At 43.7% G+C, this 12,739-nt stretch overlaps 1 protein-coding gene across 7 annotated transcripts in view; it reads left to right on the forward strand.

The window, feature by feature from the left end:
• The first annotated feature begins 766 nt into the window (after window positions 1-766).
• Window positions 767-12,739, forward strand: part of WDYHV1 (WDYHV motif containing 1) — a 57,805-nt gene continuing 45,832 nt past the window's right edge. Inside the window, exons 1-6 of one of the 7 annotated variants that reach the window (XM_008588500.1) lie at window positions 1,287-1,509; window positions 2,532-2,696; window positions 5,348-5,447; window positions 6,152-6,202; window positions 10,535-10,683; window positions 11,269-11,393. In XM_008588500.1, coding sequence (XP_008586722.1) covers window positions 1,490-1,509; window positions 2,532-2,696; window positions 5,348-5,447; window positions 6,152-6,202; window positions 10,535-10,683; window positions 11,269-11,393 — 610 coding nt within the window. In that variant the 5' untranslated portion in view covers window positions 1,287-1,489. Of the gene's footprint in view, window positions 895-1,015; window positions 1,144-1,286; window positions 2,090-2,531; window positions 2,697-2,867; window positions 2,938-5,347; window positions 5,448-6,151; window positions 6,203-10,534; window positions 10,684-11,268; window positions 11,394-12,739 lie in introns of those variants that run through there. The other 6 variants (XM_008588499.1, XM_008588504.1, XM_008588502.1 and 3 more) reach the window with 6 other exon arrangements.

Genomic DNA, 12,739 nt, shown 5'->3' on the forward strand with positions numbered 1-12,739 from the left:
AGGACACCATGCAGACTCTTTTTAAACTTTTTTTCTTACTATATCAAGGAATCAATACATCTTTCCAAGCCAATATATACAGATTGCCTAATTTTTAAAAATCAGATTACAATATGGTGATCCCTCTCTAAAGCCGTCCTCGATGTGGCCATATCTGGAATTAGCCCGCCCCTCCCTCATCTTCCCCGGGCTCCCGCGGACTCCAGGCCGACAGTGCTAAAGCTTCGATTTTCACACACAAATTCTCTTCTTTCAGCGTCTCATCTGGTTCCTCCACAGCTGGCAACCCCAGCCCGGGGTTACAGGAGTGTCCTCCGGCAGATTCCCACTGAAAGGCCATTCCGGGTCGGCGGCTACCCAACGCCAAGCCCTCCCCTAGCTCCTCTCCCAGGCTGCCGGCCTACTACCTCTCTTCTCATCACGGTGTCAGGCCCCGCGGTCACCGCCTCGTCCCCGCACGCCGGCCCCGCCTCCACACGCCGGCCCCGCCCCAGACTCCGCCCACCCGCTCGGGCTCCTCCTACCCAGAACACACCATTCTCCTCGTAGGCTCCGCCCACCGGAATCCCACTCGCCCCGCCTGAATCCTCCCACTTCGCCCTGGCCCCTCTCTCCCGGAACCCGCCCCGCGCGCCCCAAGCCCCGCGCGCCCCAAGCTCCGCCCGCCCCGAGCTCCGCCCACCAGATTTCGGGTTTGGAGCGCCAGGAACTTGCGCGGCTGGTACGCCGGGGCCACGCCCCGGGAATCCGGGCGGTCGGCTGCACGCCGGCTCCTTCCTGCGGCTGGTCCTGTCGGCCCGCCTCATCCGCCATGGAGGGGAATGGCCCCACCGCTGCCCGTTACCAGCCGGCCAGCCCCCCGCGAGACGCCTGTGTCTACAGCAGCTGCTACTGGTGAGGGGGCGCGGGCGCAGCCCCCGGAACCTCCCAGGCTTGCCTCGTATAACTTCGTATAATGTATGCTATACTGGTACGCCGGGGCCACGCCCCGGGAATCCGGGCGGTCGGCTGCACGCCGGCTCCTTCCTGCGGCTGGTCCTGTCGGCCCGCCTCATCCGCCATGGAGGGGAATGGCCCCACCGCTGCCCGTTACCAGCCGGCCAGCCCCCCGCGAGACGCCTGTGTCTACAGCAGCTGCTACTGGTGAGGGGGCGCGGGCGCAGCCCCCGGAACCTCCCAGGCTTGCCGGGCCGCGGCGTCGCAGCCGGGCCCCGCCTATTCTCGGCCCCTCCTCGCCGCTGCGGGCCTCGACTGGCGGGCTTTGCTGTTTGGGGGAGGAGGGACCTCTCTTGAATGGAGCTTGGGCAATCGGCGGTGTATTACCTCTGCCTGGCTTTTTCAGGTGGACTTTCTCAGCAGATCTCAGTGCTTGGGGGCGAGGAAGGGGTATTGGAGGCGGAGGATGAAGAGCAGGAAGTCTTTGGAAATAACTCTGCTGAAGCCTATTTGATTCAGACTGAGGTGAAGGTCATTTTAATTTTGGAGGAGAATGGAGGCACAGAGTTTGAGGTAACTTTCTCGAGGTTAGCCAGGAATCCAGTTCAGGCCCTGGGTACCAGAAACAATAATCTTAACCACTGTGCTGCCATTATAATAATGGTTACGCTTACACAGCACTTGCTGTATGCCAAGCATTGTTCTGAGTGGTTTATGTAAACTAACTCATTTGAGCCTCACAATAAAACTAGGAGGTAGGTACTGTTGATATCCCCATTTTAAAGATAACACTGGAGCCCTGAGGGGTGTAAGTAACTTGCCTAAGACCACGTATCTTGCGAGTGTAGGAATGGGGATTCACAGTCAGAGTCAGGCTCCGGAGTCCAGGCACTGCACCCCCGTCCAAGGCGGCCTCTGCAGCTGAAGCACCACCCCTCCCTTGTTGGTCCTTTTCACTCCCACATCCACCCTTCCCTTTCCTGAGAAATAACTTCTTCCCCCAACTTTCAGTCCCTGCACAAGAAACCTCAGGGCTATCTAAAACTACCCCTCCTCTCTTCGGTTGGTGACCAAACCAGTTCCAAGAGCTTACTTAGCATTCGTTCAGCTTTGGCTGCATGTTAGGCCCAGTGCCAAGTGCTTCCAATAGGAGGTAGGTCCTATTATTATCATTATCCTCATTTTACTGATGAAAAGACAGCCACAGAGAGGCTGTCGTTTGCCCAAGATCACACATCTAGCAAGTGGTGGTGGTGAAACTGGACCCTCTCTGGGCCGGCCCGTGGCTCACTCGGGAGAGTGCGGTGCTGATAACACCAAGGCCCCGGGTTCGGATCCTATATAGGGATGGCTGGTTCGCCCGCTGGCTGAGCGTGGTGCTGACAGCACCAAGTCAAGGGTTAAGATCCCCTTACCGGTCATCTTTTAAACAAACAAACAACAACAACAAAAAAAACTGGACCCTCTGTGTGATGCTGGAGTCCATGCCTCTTAACTACTGCACTATGTTTCTGCCCTGTATCTCTTCTAAATACTGTTAGTTCTTGTCCCTAATGTCCTTTCATTGCTTTATTCATTCAATAAATGTTTATTAGGCACTTGCAGTGTATGGCACACGATTCCAGGCATGGGGGTACAGCAGTGAACAAAATTGACAAATTACCTCGTGAAATCTCATGGTTCTTAATGTATCAGTCGGAGGAAAGCAGACAAAAACAAGTAAACCATGTTTGGGTGGTGTTTGACAAAAATAAAACAAGGTAAGGGATGGTGACTCATACTATTTATATTTGGATATTTACGGAAGACATGGCTGATGAGGTGATATTTGAACATTGATCTGAAGAAAAAGGGTGGGAGCTTTGTGGATATTGGAGGAAGATCATTCCAGGCAGGGAAAACAGCGGGTTCAGAGGCTCTGAGAAGGAAGTGTGCTGTGAGTTTTCTGGGAACAGCAAGGAGTCTGGTACCATTGGAGTGGAGCAATCTGGTGGAAGAATGGTAAGAGATGAACATCTCTTTAGTAGAGCCTTCCTCTGCTGTCATGGGGACTGTTCCATTTGCTTCCAAGCAGGCCTCTGTTGCATCCAGTCAAGTCTTTAACCTTAGCTGGCTTCACACTGCTCAGAGCCGTTCTAAATATGAATGTGCTGGAGAATCACCTAAGAGCTTGTAAAACCTACAGATTTTAGGGTCCCACCCCAGAGAGCCTGGATGTGTAAGCAGCACAGTGGAGGAATCTGAAGCTGGTCTGTTGATTACATTTCAAGGAATACACGCGTAGACAGCAATGTGTAGCCCCTGAGCATAGCAAGCTCTCCAAGGTCTGGTCACTGTTTCTCCAACCTCATTTCGAACTTGCCCTCTCTGCTCTACCATAAGGTTTCTTAACCTTGGCTCTATTGACATTTTGAGCATGAGAATTCTTTGCTGTGGGAGCTGTCTTGTGTATTGCAGGACGTGTAGCAGCATCCCTGGCTTCCCACTAGATGCTATTAGCACCCTCTCCCCAGTTGTGACAACCAAATATATCTCTTGACATTGCCATATGTCGCCTTGGGGTACTAAATTACCTCTGGTTGTGAATCAGTGCTCTACCTTGTGTGAATATATCAGGTAGGTGCACCTTATTACTTTTGCTCATGCAGGTTCTTCTAACCTGATGATAAGAAGAGACTAAAATTTCGGGAACTTTTATGTTTAAATTTGTTTTTTCTCTGTGTAACATTTACATATGTTTGAAAAATAAGCAATGTGTGTTCAAGCCGCATTATATGTTCAGCCTGTTACCAGTAGTGCTTGTGGTACCTGTGGATTCATGAACTCTTTGCATTAACTATAAGCCCACTATTAAAAGGGGTGAGGGGGGAACAAACAAGAAGAAACCACTGACCTACATATGTCCTCCATTTTTCCATATCCATCAAAATTAATGACTCCGTCCTCTGTGCTTTCTGTATGCATTTTTTATGGCCTTCTGTGATACTTGCTATTTATGGATCTGTATGTTTTCGCTCATGGTCTGTAAGCTCAAATTATCATCATATCCTCCATGCACTTAGCAGAGTGTTTTGTACATCATAGGCTCTTGAAGATGTTTGTGGTAAACTTCTCAAAACTTCTGAATAGGCCAGACGGACAAATGTCTTCTCAAAACTTAGGCTTAGAACATTTAGATTAAAAAAATTATAGCTACTACATGCTATATGTCATATTGAAATAGTAAGTTTTTGTTACTCCGTTCTGTATATCATATTGAAGTATTCAGTAGCAAACTCCTGTTGTTACCACTGTCATCACTTTATCTAAGAAGTATTTTAGAGAAAAAAATCATAAGAGAAAAATACAGATGTCTAACTTTGGTATTTTAAGCCCAGTTGTATGGAGCATTGGGACAGGTATATTTCTATAAAATAGTGACAGTCCTCAATGCTGTTCGTGCCTTGCTTTATTTTCAGGTACCATTGTGTAGGTGACTGGAGATTAGGCTTTAGTAGACTGAGTCACGTGCTGTGAGCAGTGTTGGTGTAGCTCATTTTTAGCAAAGATGCAGTGTGGCTCGTTAGAAAAAGACAGGGACCCAGTGGCTGAGCTGTGAATACTGCCAGCAATGACTGGTTGCCTGTGCATGGGAGAGTGGCTTCTTTACTGCTCTGTTACTGGGCATCGCTTTACTTAGGAGGGTTCTGACCACTGCTTCAGATAGCTAAAGGCCTGTCATATAGAAGAGCAGTTTATCTGGGGCAGAGGTATGGGAAGATTGATTTCAGTTCAGTATGTGAAAGAACTTCCTAAAAGTCAGAACCTCCTCCTTATTAGAGGGGTTCGGGGAATCCCATTCACAGGGACTCCAGTAGAATTCCTGTACATATCACATAACTTCTGATCCTTTCTTTCCAGGAGCCCTCCTACCCAAAACACCATCCTGCCCTATTTCTAAGGGGAGCAGGGAACCAACGTTAACTAAGATTTATTGAGTGTTTGCAATATGATGGGATCATGCCCATTTTACAGATGAGAAAAGTAGGTTCTCAGAGAGGTCGAGATGTTCAAAGCTTCTTACCTTGTAAATGGCTGAGTTGGAATTCCAGCTGTATCTAAAGTCCCAGGACCCAAAGCTTGTAGAATATTAACATAGCATTTTATCGATTATGAAATGCCTTCATATGCCAGCACTGCTGTGGGAGGCAGTGAACTCTGTCTCTGGAGAGGTGTCCACACACAGTATAAGCTGGATAACAGCTTGTGGGGATGTTTTAGAGTAGATTAAAATGTTAGCCAGTTTTTGGGTGAGATGGGGTTTAAGGTCTCTTCCAACTTTTTTATGTCATCATTGGTTTTTTTGTTCAAATTTGAAAGACACATAGTGTTCTCTTTTAATTATATTGATTAAACAATTATTTCATTTCAGTGAAGAAAATATTTGGAAGCTCTGTGAATACATCAAAAACCACGACCAATATCCTTTAGAAGAATGTTATGCTGTCTTCATATCTAATGAGAGGAAGATGGTGAGTTGGTGTATGATTATAGAAAGAAAACAAGAGATTTAGGATGACATTAGAAGCTAAATACAGCATAGGTTTAGTACTCTGCTTTATAAAATACAGCAACATTTTAAAGTTTGTTTTTGAATGAGATTTTTTTCCTTACAAGGCATGGTTAAATTAGAAGAGTTTAGTCCCTTACTTGTAGTTAAGGTAATATGTGATGGTATGTCTACACAGATCAAGTCCCTTTTCTTAGGTATTAATTTAGAGCTTTTTTAATTGCTTAGATTATAGCCATATACTCTCAGATGTGTCTCTGGAATTTAAATGGAAAAAGAAAGCCCTTCATATCTTGTAAAGCACTTGTGCAGGTATCACCTCATTTGACCCTAATGGAAGCTCTCTGAAGTAGGCAAGGTTTGGACAACTTTATTTCCTCCTTTCATTCAGGGAAATCCCATGAATAATTAAGTGGGAAAGCAAGACTTGAACCTGCCAGGTCCCTTTCCACTCTCCAAAGAATGTCACACAATTAATTTGTGCTCTTGCAAGTTTTCATTGTAAAGGACACTCGGGAGGATTTGGATTTCTTCCCATTCATTTATTCTTTCACCTTGATTGTTGGTTGCTTAGAAGTGTTTTATTTCTTATTTATGTATTACTTTAAAGAATTTAGTGGTGGTTTCACTGAAAGTATAGATTATGAAATATATCATATTTCGTAGATACCTATCTGGAAACAACAGACGAGACCTGGAAATGGACCTGTGATCTGGGTAAGATGGTCAATACAGAGAGCCTCTGATGCATTGTTCCTTGTAACCCTGAGTGGTCTGTGTGTTTTGGTAAAGCAGAAATGACAGGGGCAGTAGAGAAAGGCTGTGATAATTATTAATAAGTTGATCTTTTGAGAATAGATACTATTTGGTCTAAGGTAGAGGTAGAAGCACTACAAGCATATTTTATTTTGAAATTATTATAGGAATTTCTTAGAATAGATACCTCTACTACCTCTATTCTTTTGAGAATAGATCAAATTATTAATAAGTTGATCTTTTGAGAATAGATACCTCTACTACTAAGGTAGAGGTAGAAGCACTACAAGCATATTTTATTTTGAAATTATTATAGGAATTTCTTTTTTAAGGAATGATTTTAAATGGTCAATGTGGTGGATATATTTGTGATCACCTAGACTTTTATCCAAATAGCACTGGAAGGAACTTTAGCAGTATGTAATCTGGATGCACATTAGAATTATCTGGAGACTGTTAAAAATACAGATTTTTGATTTAGTAGATCTAGAGAGGTGTTCAGAATTTAGTGTTCTTAACAAACTCCCAGGTGAACGTGACAGGTGTTTGAAAAACATGGATCTACGTCAACCTCTTCATTTTTCAGCTGAAGAAACAAGTCCAGAAAGGCAAGTGAGTAGCTCAAGGTCACAAAGCTGGTCAGTGGCAGAACTGGCTTCTTTCTAGTACACATCTGTGTGTCACCTTAACCTGTCCTCCTCAAGAACAGAAATATTGATGCTAATAAACATGAAGATAAAGTAAAAGAAGAACTCTGTTAAGGAGTGATTAAACTGTGTCCCCCAAAGTCCATATATTAGAAGATTAATTTCCACTGTGACAGTGTTAAGAGGTTGGGAACTCCTATTATAGTAATTGAAAGGTGGAGCCTTGAAGAGGTGATTGGACTGTAGGATCATGCCATAGTGAATGGATTAATAATGGTGGTCCGAGGCATGGTTCTGAGGCTTTAAAAGGAGAGTGCGTGAGAGTCTCTCTGCTCTGCCATTTTCTGCCATGTGAGACCACTGTGTTGCTGTCAAGCCACCACCAAAGAGGACCCTCACTAGATGTGTTTTCTGGACTTTGGACTTCCCAACCTCCAAAACTGTAAGCAATAAATTTTGTTTTCTTACAAAGTACCCAGTTCCATGTATTCTGTTATTAGCAACAGAAACGGACTAATATAAACTCCATCAATGAAAATATAACAAACTCCTAGTTTCTGGATATGTATTTAAAATTATGAATCATTTGAAAGTGCTCCATTCATTTACTTAACATGTATTGATTGAGTACCTTTTGTATGCCAGGCAAAAAGCAGACTAGGGGCCCTGGCCTCATTGAGCTCACCCTTTTACTTCCTTCACCAGCAGGCTATCTGCTTCTCTAACATTAAAGTCAAAACCCAGCAGGGGCTGGCTGGTTAGCTCAGTTGGTTAGAGCACAGCCTTGTAACACCAGGGTCAAGGGTTTGGTTCCCCATAATGGCCAACCAAAAAAAAAAAAAACCAAAAAAACCCCCAGCAATGTTGGGAGTATGAGTGCAGGCTCTGGGGTCAGGGTTTAAGTCCCAGTCCTCTCACTGGTTGGCTGTGTGACCTGGACAAGTTATTTACCATCTTGTGGTAGCTCAGGGTGGAGAGTGCTGTGACAAGAAGTCTCTGCACACCTACTGGCAGATTTATCTTTGACCCACTGCCATCCTGTCGTAGGAAATGGGTAGGCCTCCTTGAGTGGGTAGAGACACCGAACCCCAAGGAGCAGATCACCTTGGCAGCATCCTTTCTCCTAGCCCAACCAGGAGTCAGGGTTTAAGTCCCAGTCCTCTCACTGGTTGGCTGTGTGACCTGGACAAGTTATTTACCATCTTGTGGTAGCTCAGGGTGGAGAGTGCTGTGACAAGAAGTCTCTGCACACCTACTGGCAGATTTATCTTTGACCCACTGCCATCCTGTCGTAGGAAATGGGTAGGCCTCCTTGAGTGGGTAGAGACACCGAACCCCAAGGAGCAGATCACCTTGGCAGCATCCTTTCTCCTAGCCCAACCAGGTCTTTTTCTGGTAGCTGGGCAAACACTGAACCAACTCAGACAGTGAGGCCACTGCTCCAGTCTGCATTCCTAGACTCCACATCTGTGCTATGCAGGCTGCGTTGAGCCTGCTTTCCCTCCCAAGTTGGTCAGCCATCTGGTATGTAGGACTATGGACCTGAGCCAGCTAGAAGGTTGTGGATAGTCACTGTTTATGCCTTTTCACAAGTTGTACCTTCTCCCTGGAAAGCTTTGCCCTCCAACAAGATTCAGTGATGGCGTGCCTTCCTCAGTGAAACTCTGCTTGGCAGTTGAGCCCCTATCCCCTCCAATTCTTCATTGCCTTTTATTTATTTATTTTTTTGTCAGCTGGCTGGTAAGGCAATCTGAACTTAGCCTTGGTGTTATGACACTGTGCTCTAACCAACTGAGCTAATCAGCCAGCTCTTGGTTGGCTTTTAAAAAGGCCAACCGTTTACATATGCATTCTCCCAGTAACACTATGAGGGAGACACTCTAGTTATTTCTATTTTATAAAAGAAAAAGTAGGCTGGTGAGTAGAGGGGCTGAGATTGAACCAGGAGCTTCTGTGCTCTTCCCTGCACACTCTCCTGCTTTGCTTGTCCTCTTTATCCCATTGTACTGGAGCAGTTTACTTTTGATTCCCACTTACTTCTCTGGGAGCTCTTGGAAGGTAAGGACTTATCTTTTTCCTCTTTGTATCTACAGATCAGCAGCATAGTCTCCCACAAATAGGGAGTATTTAATTTAAAAAAAAAACTGTAATAGGAGTTAGAAGGTGTTAAGATGGAAACAGAATTTTTTTTGGTGGCTGGCCAGTACAGAGAGGAACAGATTTTGGATAAGGCAGAGATTATTTCTGGCAGGGGGTGGGAGGAGATAAAAAATGGATTCACGGGAGAGAAGGCTCTTAAGCTGGAGCTTGTGTGGCGGAGAGAGGCAGAGGATACTGCAGGTGGAGAGGGATAATGGGAGCAAGTCCAGCGGAAGGAAGGCTGGATTAATAGCGGGGGAGCAGTTCTTAGTGCATTTATCTGGAGGGTAGGATGCGTTAAGGGAAGTACAGGGAATGAGTGTCCATTTCTGATGCTATTTCTGCTTTACCAAGATAGAGTTGGAGCCAAGGGAAGCATCAGGCTTGGGTGCACACAGTCTCTAGTCTCAGTTATCTTTCTCAGCTCAAAGGGTTTTTGCAGGGCTCAAAGGGAATAATGTTTGAAAAAGTGCTCTGTGAACTCTGAAGTAACTGTGGAAATATAAGATGGTGTTATTGATGGTAGATTGTTTTCTTTCTCAGTGCTGTTCTCTGTGAGAGCATTTTTCTTTTGAGGAACTCAAAGCACCAGACTGCACTCATGTCCCTTGATAACCTCCCTGAAATCGCTTTCAGCCCTGAGCTGGTGTTGGGCAGTGTCTTGCATTTGAGAGAATTCACATCCACACTGTGACCCAGCTGTGCAGGAGAAGCTTATTAATGGCTACAGATTAGGGCTTGGCTGACTTTTTTGTTTAAAAAATTTTTTTTTTCTTTATTACAAGAGTAAAACAAAGGTAGAAATTAAAGTCCTTTTTCCCCTCTCCAGACTGACGTCAAGAAGTCCCCTTTGTTAAAAAAAAAAAAAAAAATCCTTTGTTAATCGGAGGATATCCTCACAAACTTTTTTCTGTGCATTCATATGCATGCCTTTGTACTTCTGAATGCATGTGTGTGTCCTTATATACACATAGCTTTTAAAAAATAATATGTAATATGTATATATTCTGCAGTTTGCTTTTTTCATCCAACTATATAACATGGGCATTTTTTCATTTTCCACATAAATTTACCTACTTCTTTTAGCAGCTGCATAGCTTTCCATTATATGGCTGTATCATAGTTTATTAATCATTTTCTTCTTGATGGTTGTTTCTGAATTTTCACTATTACAAACAGTGATAGAGAGATTCTCTTTGTATATGTACCTTTACATGCTTATGGCCATTTTTCTGTAAGCTAGAGTCTTAGAGGTAAAATTGCTGGGTTAAAGGATATACGTTTAATGTATGTGAACATTTCTATTATTTATTCAGTGGTTTCTCTGTCACTGGACATTTAGTTGGTTTTCAGGGTTTTGTGTTTGCTTTATCTTATTTTGCTATTATAAGGAGGGCTGTATTAGTCTGGTATCTTTTTTTGTGATAATATATGTGCATTAATACTGTAACCTTGGAATTCACCATCGTAAAGTAACTTGGTTAACTTCAGCAACTTTTACTTCTAGGATTATCATGTTGTTTTGCTTCATGTTTCAAGTGGAGGACAGAGCTTTATTTATGATCTCGATACTGTCCTGCCGTTTCCCTGTCCCTTTGACACTTATGTAGAAGATGCCTTTAAGTCTGATGATGACATTCATCCGCAGTTCAGGAGGTGAGGAGATTCAGGATGGATTTATTTATTTTCTCAAGTAAGACCTTCAAGATAATATAGAGGGTTTTTTTGCATTTGTTTTGTAAAGATCACTTGTCTTGGCCTTACCTGTGAGTTGATATTTGAGAATGAGATTCAAAATGCTTTAAAGTTTTAAAGGTTATCCATCATATAAAAGGTTGGCAGTCTTTTAAAAATTTGTGTGATGAGATCTTGAACATTTTCTTTCAAACATGTTGGGGATTTCTCTCATACTCTTGTTTGGGGGTGGAGGGATGCCTCATACTGCTAAAATTGAGAGGGCTGTGATAGCAGCACCCAAAAGTCATGCCCTTTTTTCCCCGTAGCTGAGTAACTAAAGGCAACCAGATGTATTTCTCTGCCTTTATAGTTTTGGATTTCAGTTGATCATTTCCTATGGCTTCATTAATAGGTGATAAGGCTGCATATATATTTGTGTATTACTAACAGTACAAAAATGCATGAGTAGTTTTGTGTATGTCAGAAATGAGTCCATATAAAAATGGAGTTAGAATTTCAAATGTGACATCTTCCTGACATAAGTGGGTGTTGATTTATCTGCAGGAAATTTAGAGTGATCCGTGCAGATTTATATTTGAAGAACTTTGCTTCTGACCGATCTCACATGAAAGACTCCAGTGGAAACTGGAAAGAGCCTCCTCCACCATATCCCTGCATTGAAACCGGAGGTGAGCCAAGGATGTCTTCTCAGAGGGGTTTCCCATCGACCACTGTCCAGATCTGCCTTTTCCCTTAACCAAGGACAAAAATCAGTTCATTGTTTGGATAAAACTCCCTGAGTGGTAAGGAAGAAACAGGAAGTACTAGTTCTGTGTGTTTGTTAGATTCAGAAATTGAGGTACAGAGAACAGGACTGGAAGGCATAAGCAGTCATGGGAGAGGAATGGTGTTAGGCGCAGAACCATGACAGTTGCAAACTGCTGGATTACTGGATGTACCTACTGCTGGGACACTAGACATCAGAAGATCTGCATGCTTGTGTCAGTTAACAGTGGGACTAGTAGCACCTTGCCGTGGTGGGGATTCATTATATGGTGAAAGGAATCCTCAGTGCATCCTTATGACGTGTGAAATGTCATTTCTCTGACTCTATAATAAAATCTGCACTAGAGGGAGGTGAGATCTGGCAGGTTTTATTGTACTGCTCATCTCATTTGTGTGCTTCTAAAAGCATCAATCCAATCGATAATTTCCTGAGACTTAAGATAAAGCGTTCTTCATCTTATTACTTTGTTTGGCATTCATATGAGTTTGAAACATTATTTATGATTTTAAGGAATCTGCAGCATTCCCACTTATGGGTGAGATCGTTCCAACACACGGATAATACAGTCTGTGTGTAAGTGCTATGTAAGCTATGCAGTGTGCCAGAAAAATAGGGCAGTGGAAATAATAGTTCAGTAAAGAAGAAATGTATTTAGCATATTTGCAGGGAGTGAACACTAAAAAAGAGTTCAAACCCTGATTTTTGAGGTTCTCTGTGAAAAGCTCTCATAATTTAAAAAATTTAAAGGGGAATTGCTTATCAGTACACCAGCCTGCTTCCCAGCCTCTGCAGTAGAGCTGGGGAAGCTCCTAGGTTAGGAGAGTCCTTCATGGGTTTGTGTTATGGTCTCGGGCATCCTGCTGTACAGAACCTGGTCAAGGCACAGTGTGCCTTCAGCAGCTGCACCTGAGACAGGCTAGTGCATAGTAGGCATTTAGTAAACACTACCTTATCAGCCCTTGTCCTGTTTGGGCCATTCCTCTGGTTTTGATGACGACTATTTATTAGATGCTATTTTGTGCCAGGCTTTTTCACCACAACTCAGTGAGGCAAGTTTTATTTTCCTCATTTGATAGACAGGTAAAATGGAGTGCATAAAGGTTAAGCCCTTTGCCTAAGCGTGCATAGCTAGAAAATGGCAGAGTCAGTTAGCACACTGTGCTTGAGGAGAGTTTTCTTTCTTTCTTTCTTTTTTTTTTAATAAGATGACCGGTAAGGGGATCTTAACCCTTGACTTGGTGTTGTCAG

Source organism: Galeopterus variegatus, unplaced genomic scaffold (genome assembly GCF_000696425.1).
Source record: "Galeopterus variegatus unplaced genomic scaffold, G_variegatus-3.0.2 Scaffold4865, whole genome shotgun sequence".
Classification (NCBI taxonomy): domain Eukaryota; kingdom Metazoa; phylum Chordata; class Mammalia; order Dermoptera; family Cynocephalidae; genus Galeopterus; species Galeopterus variegatus.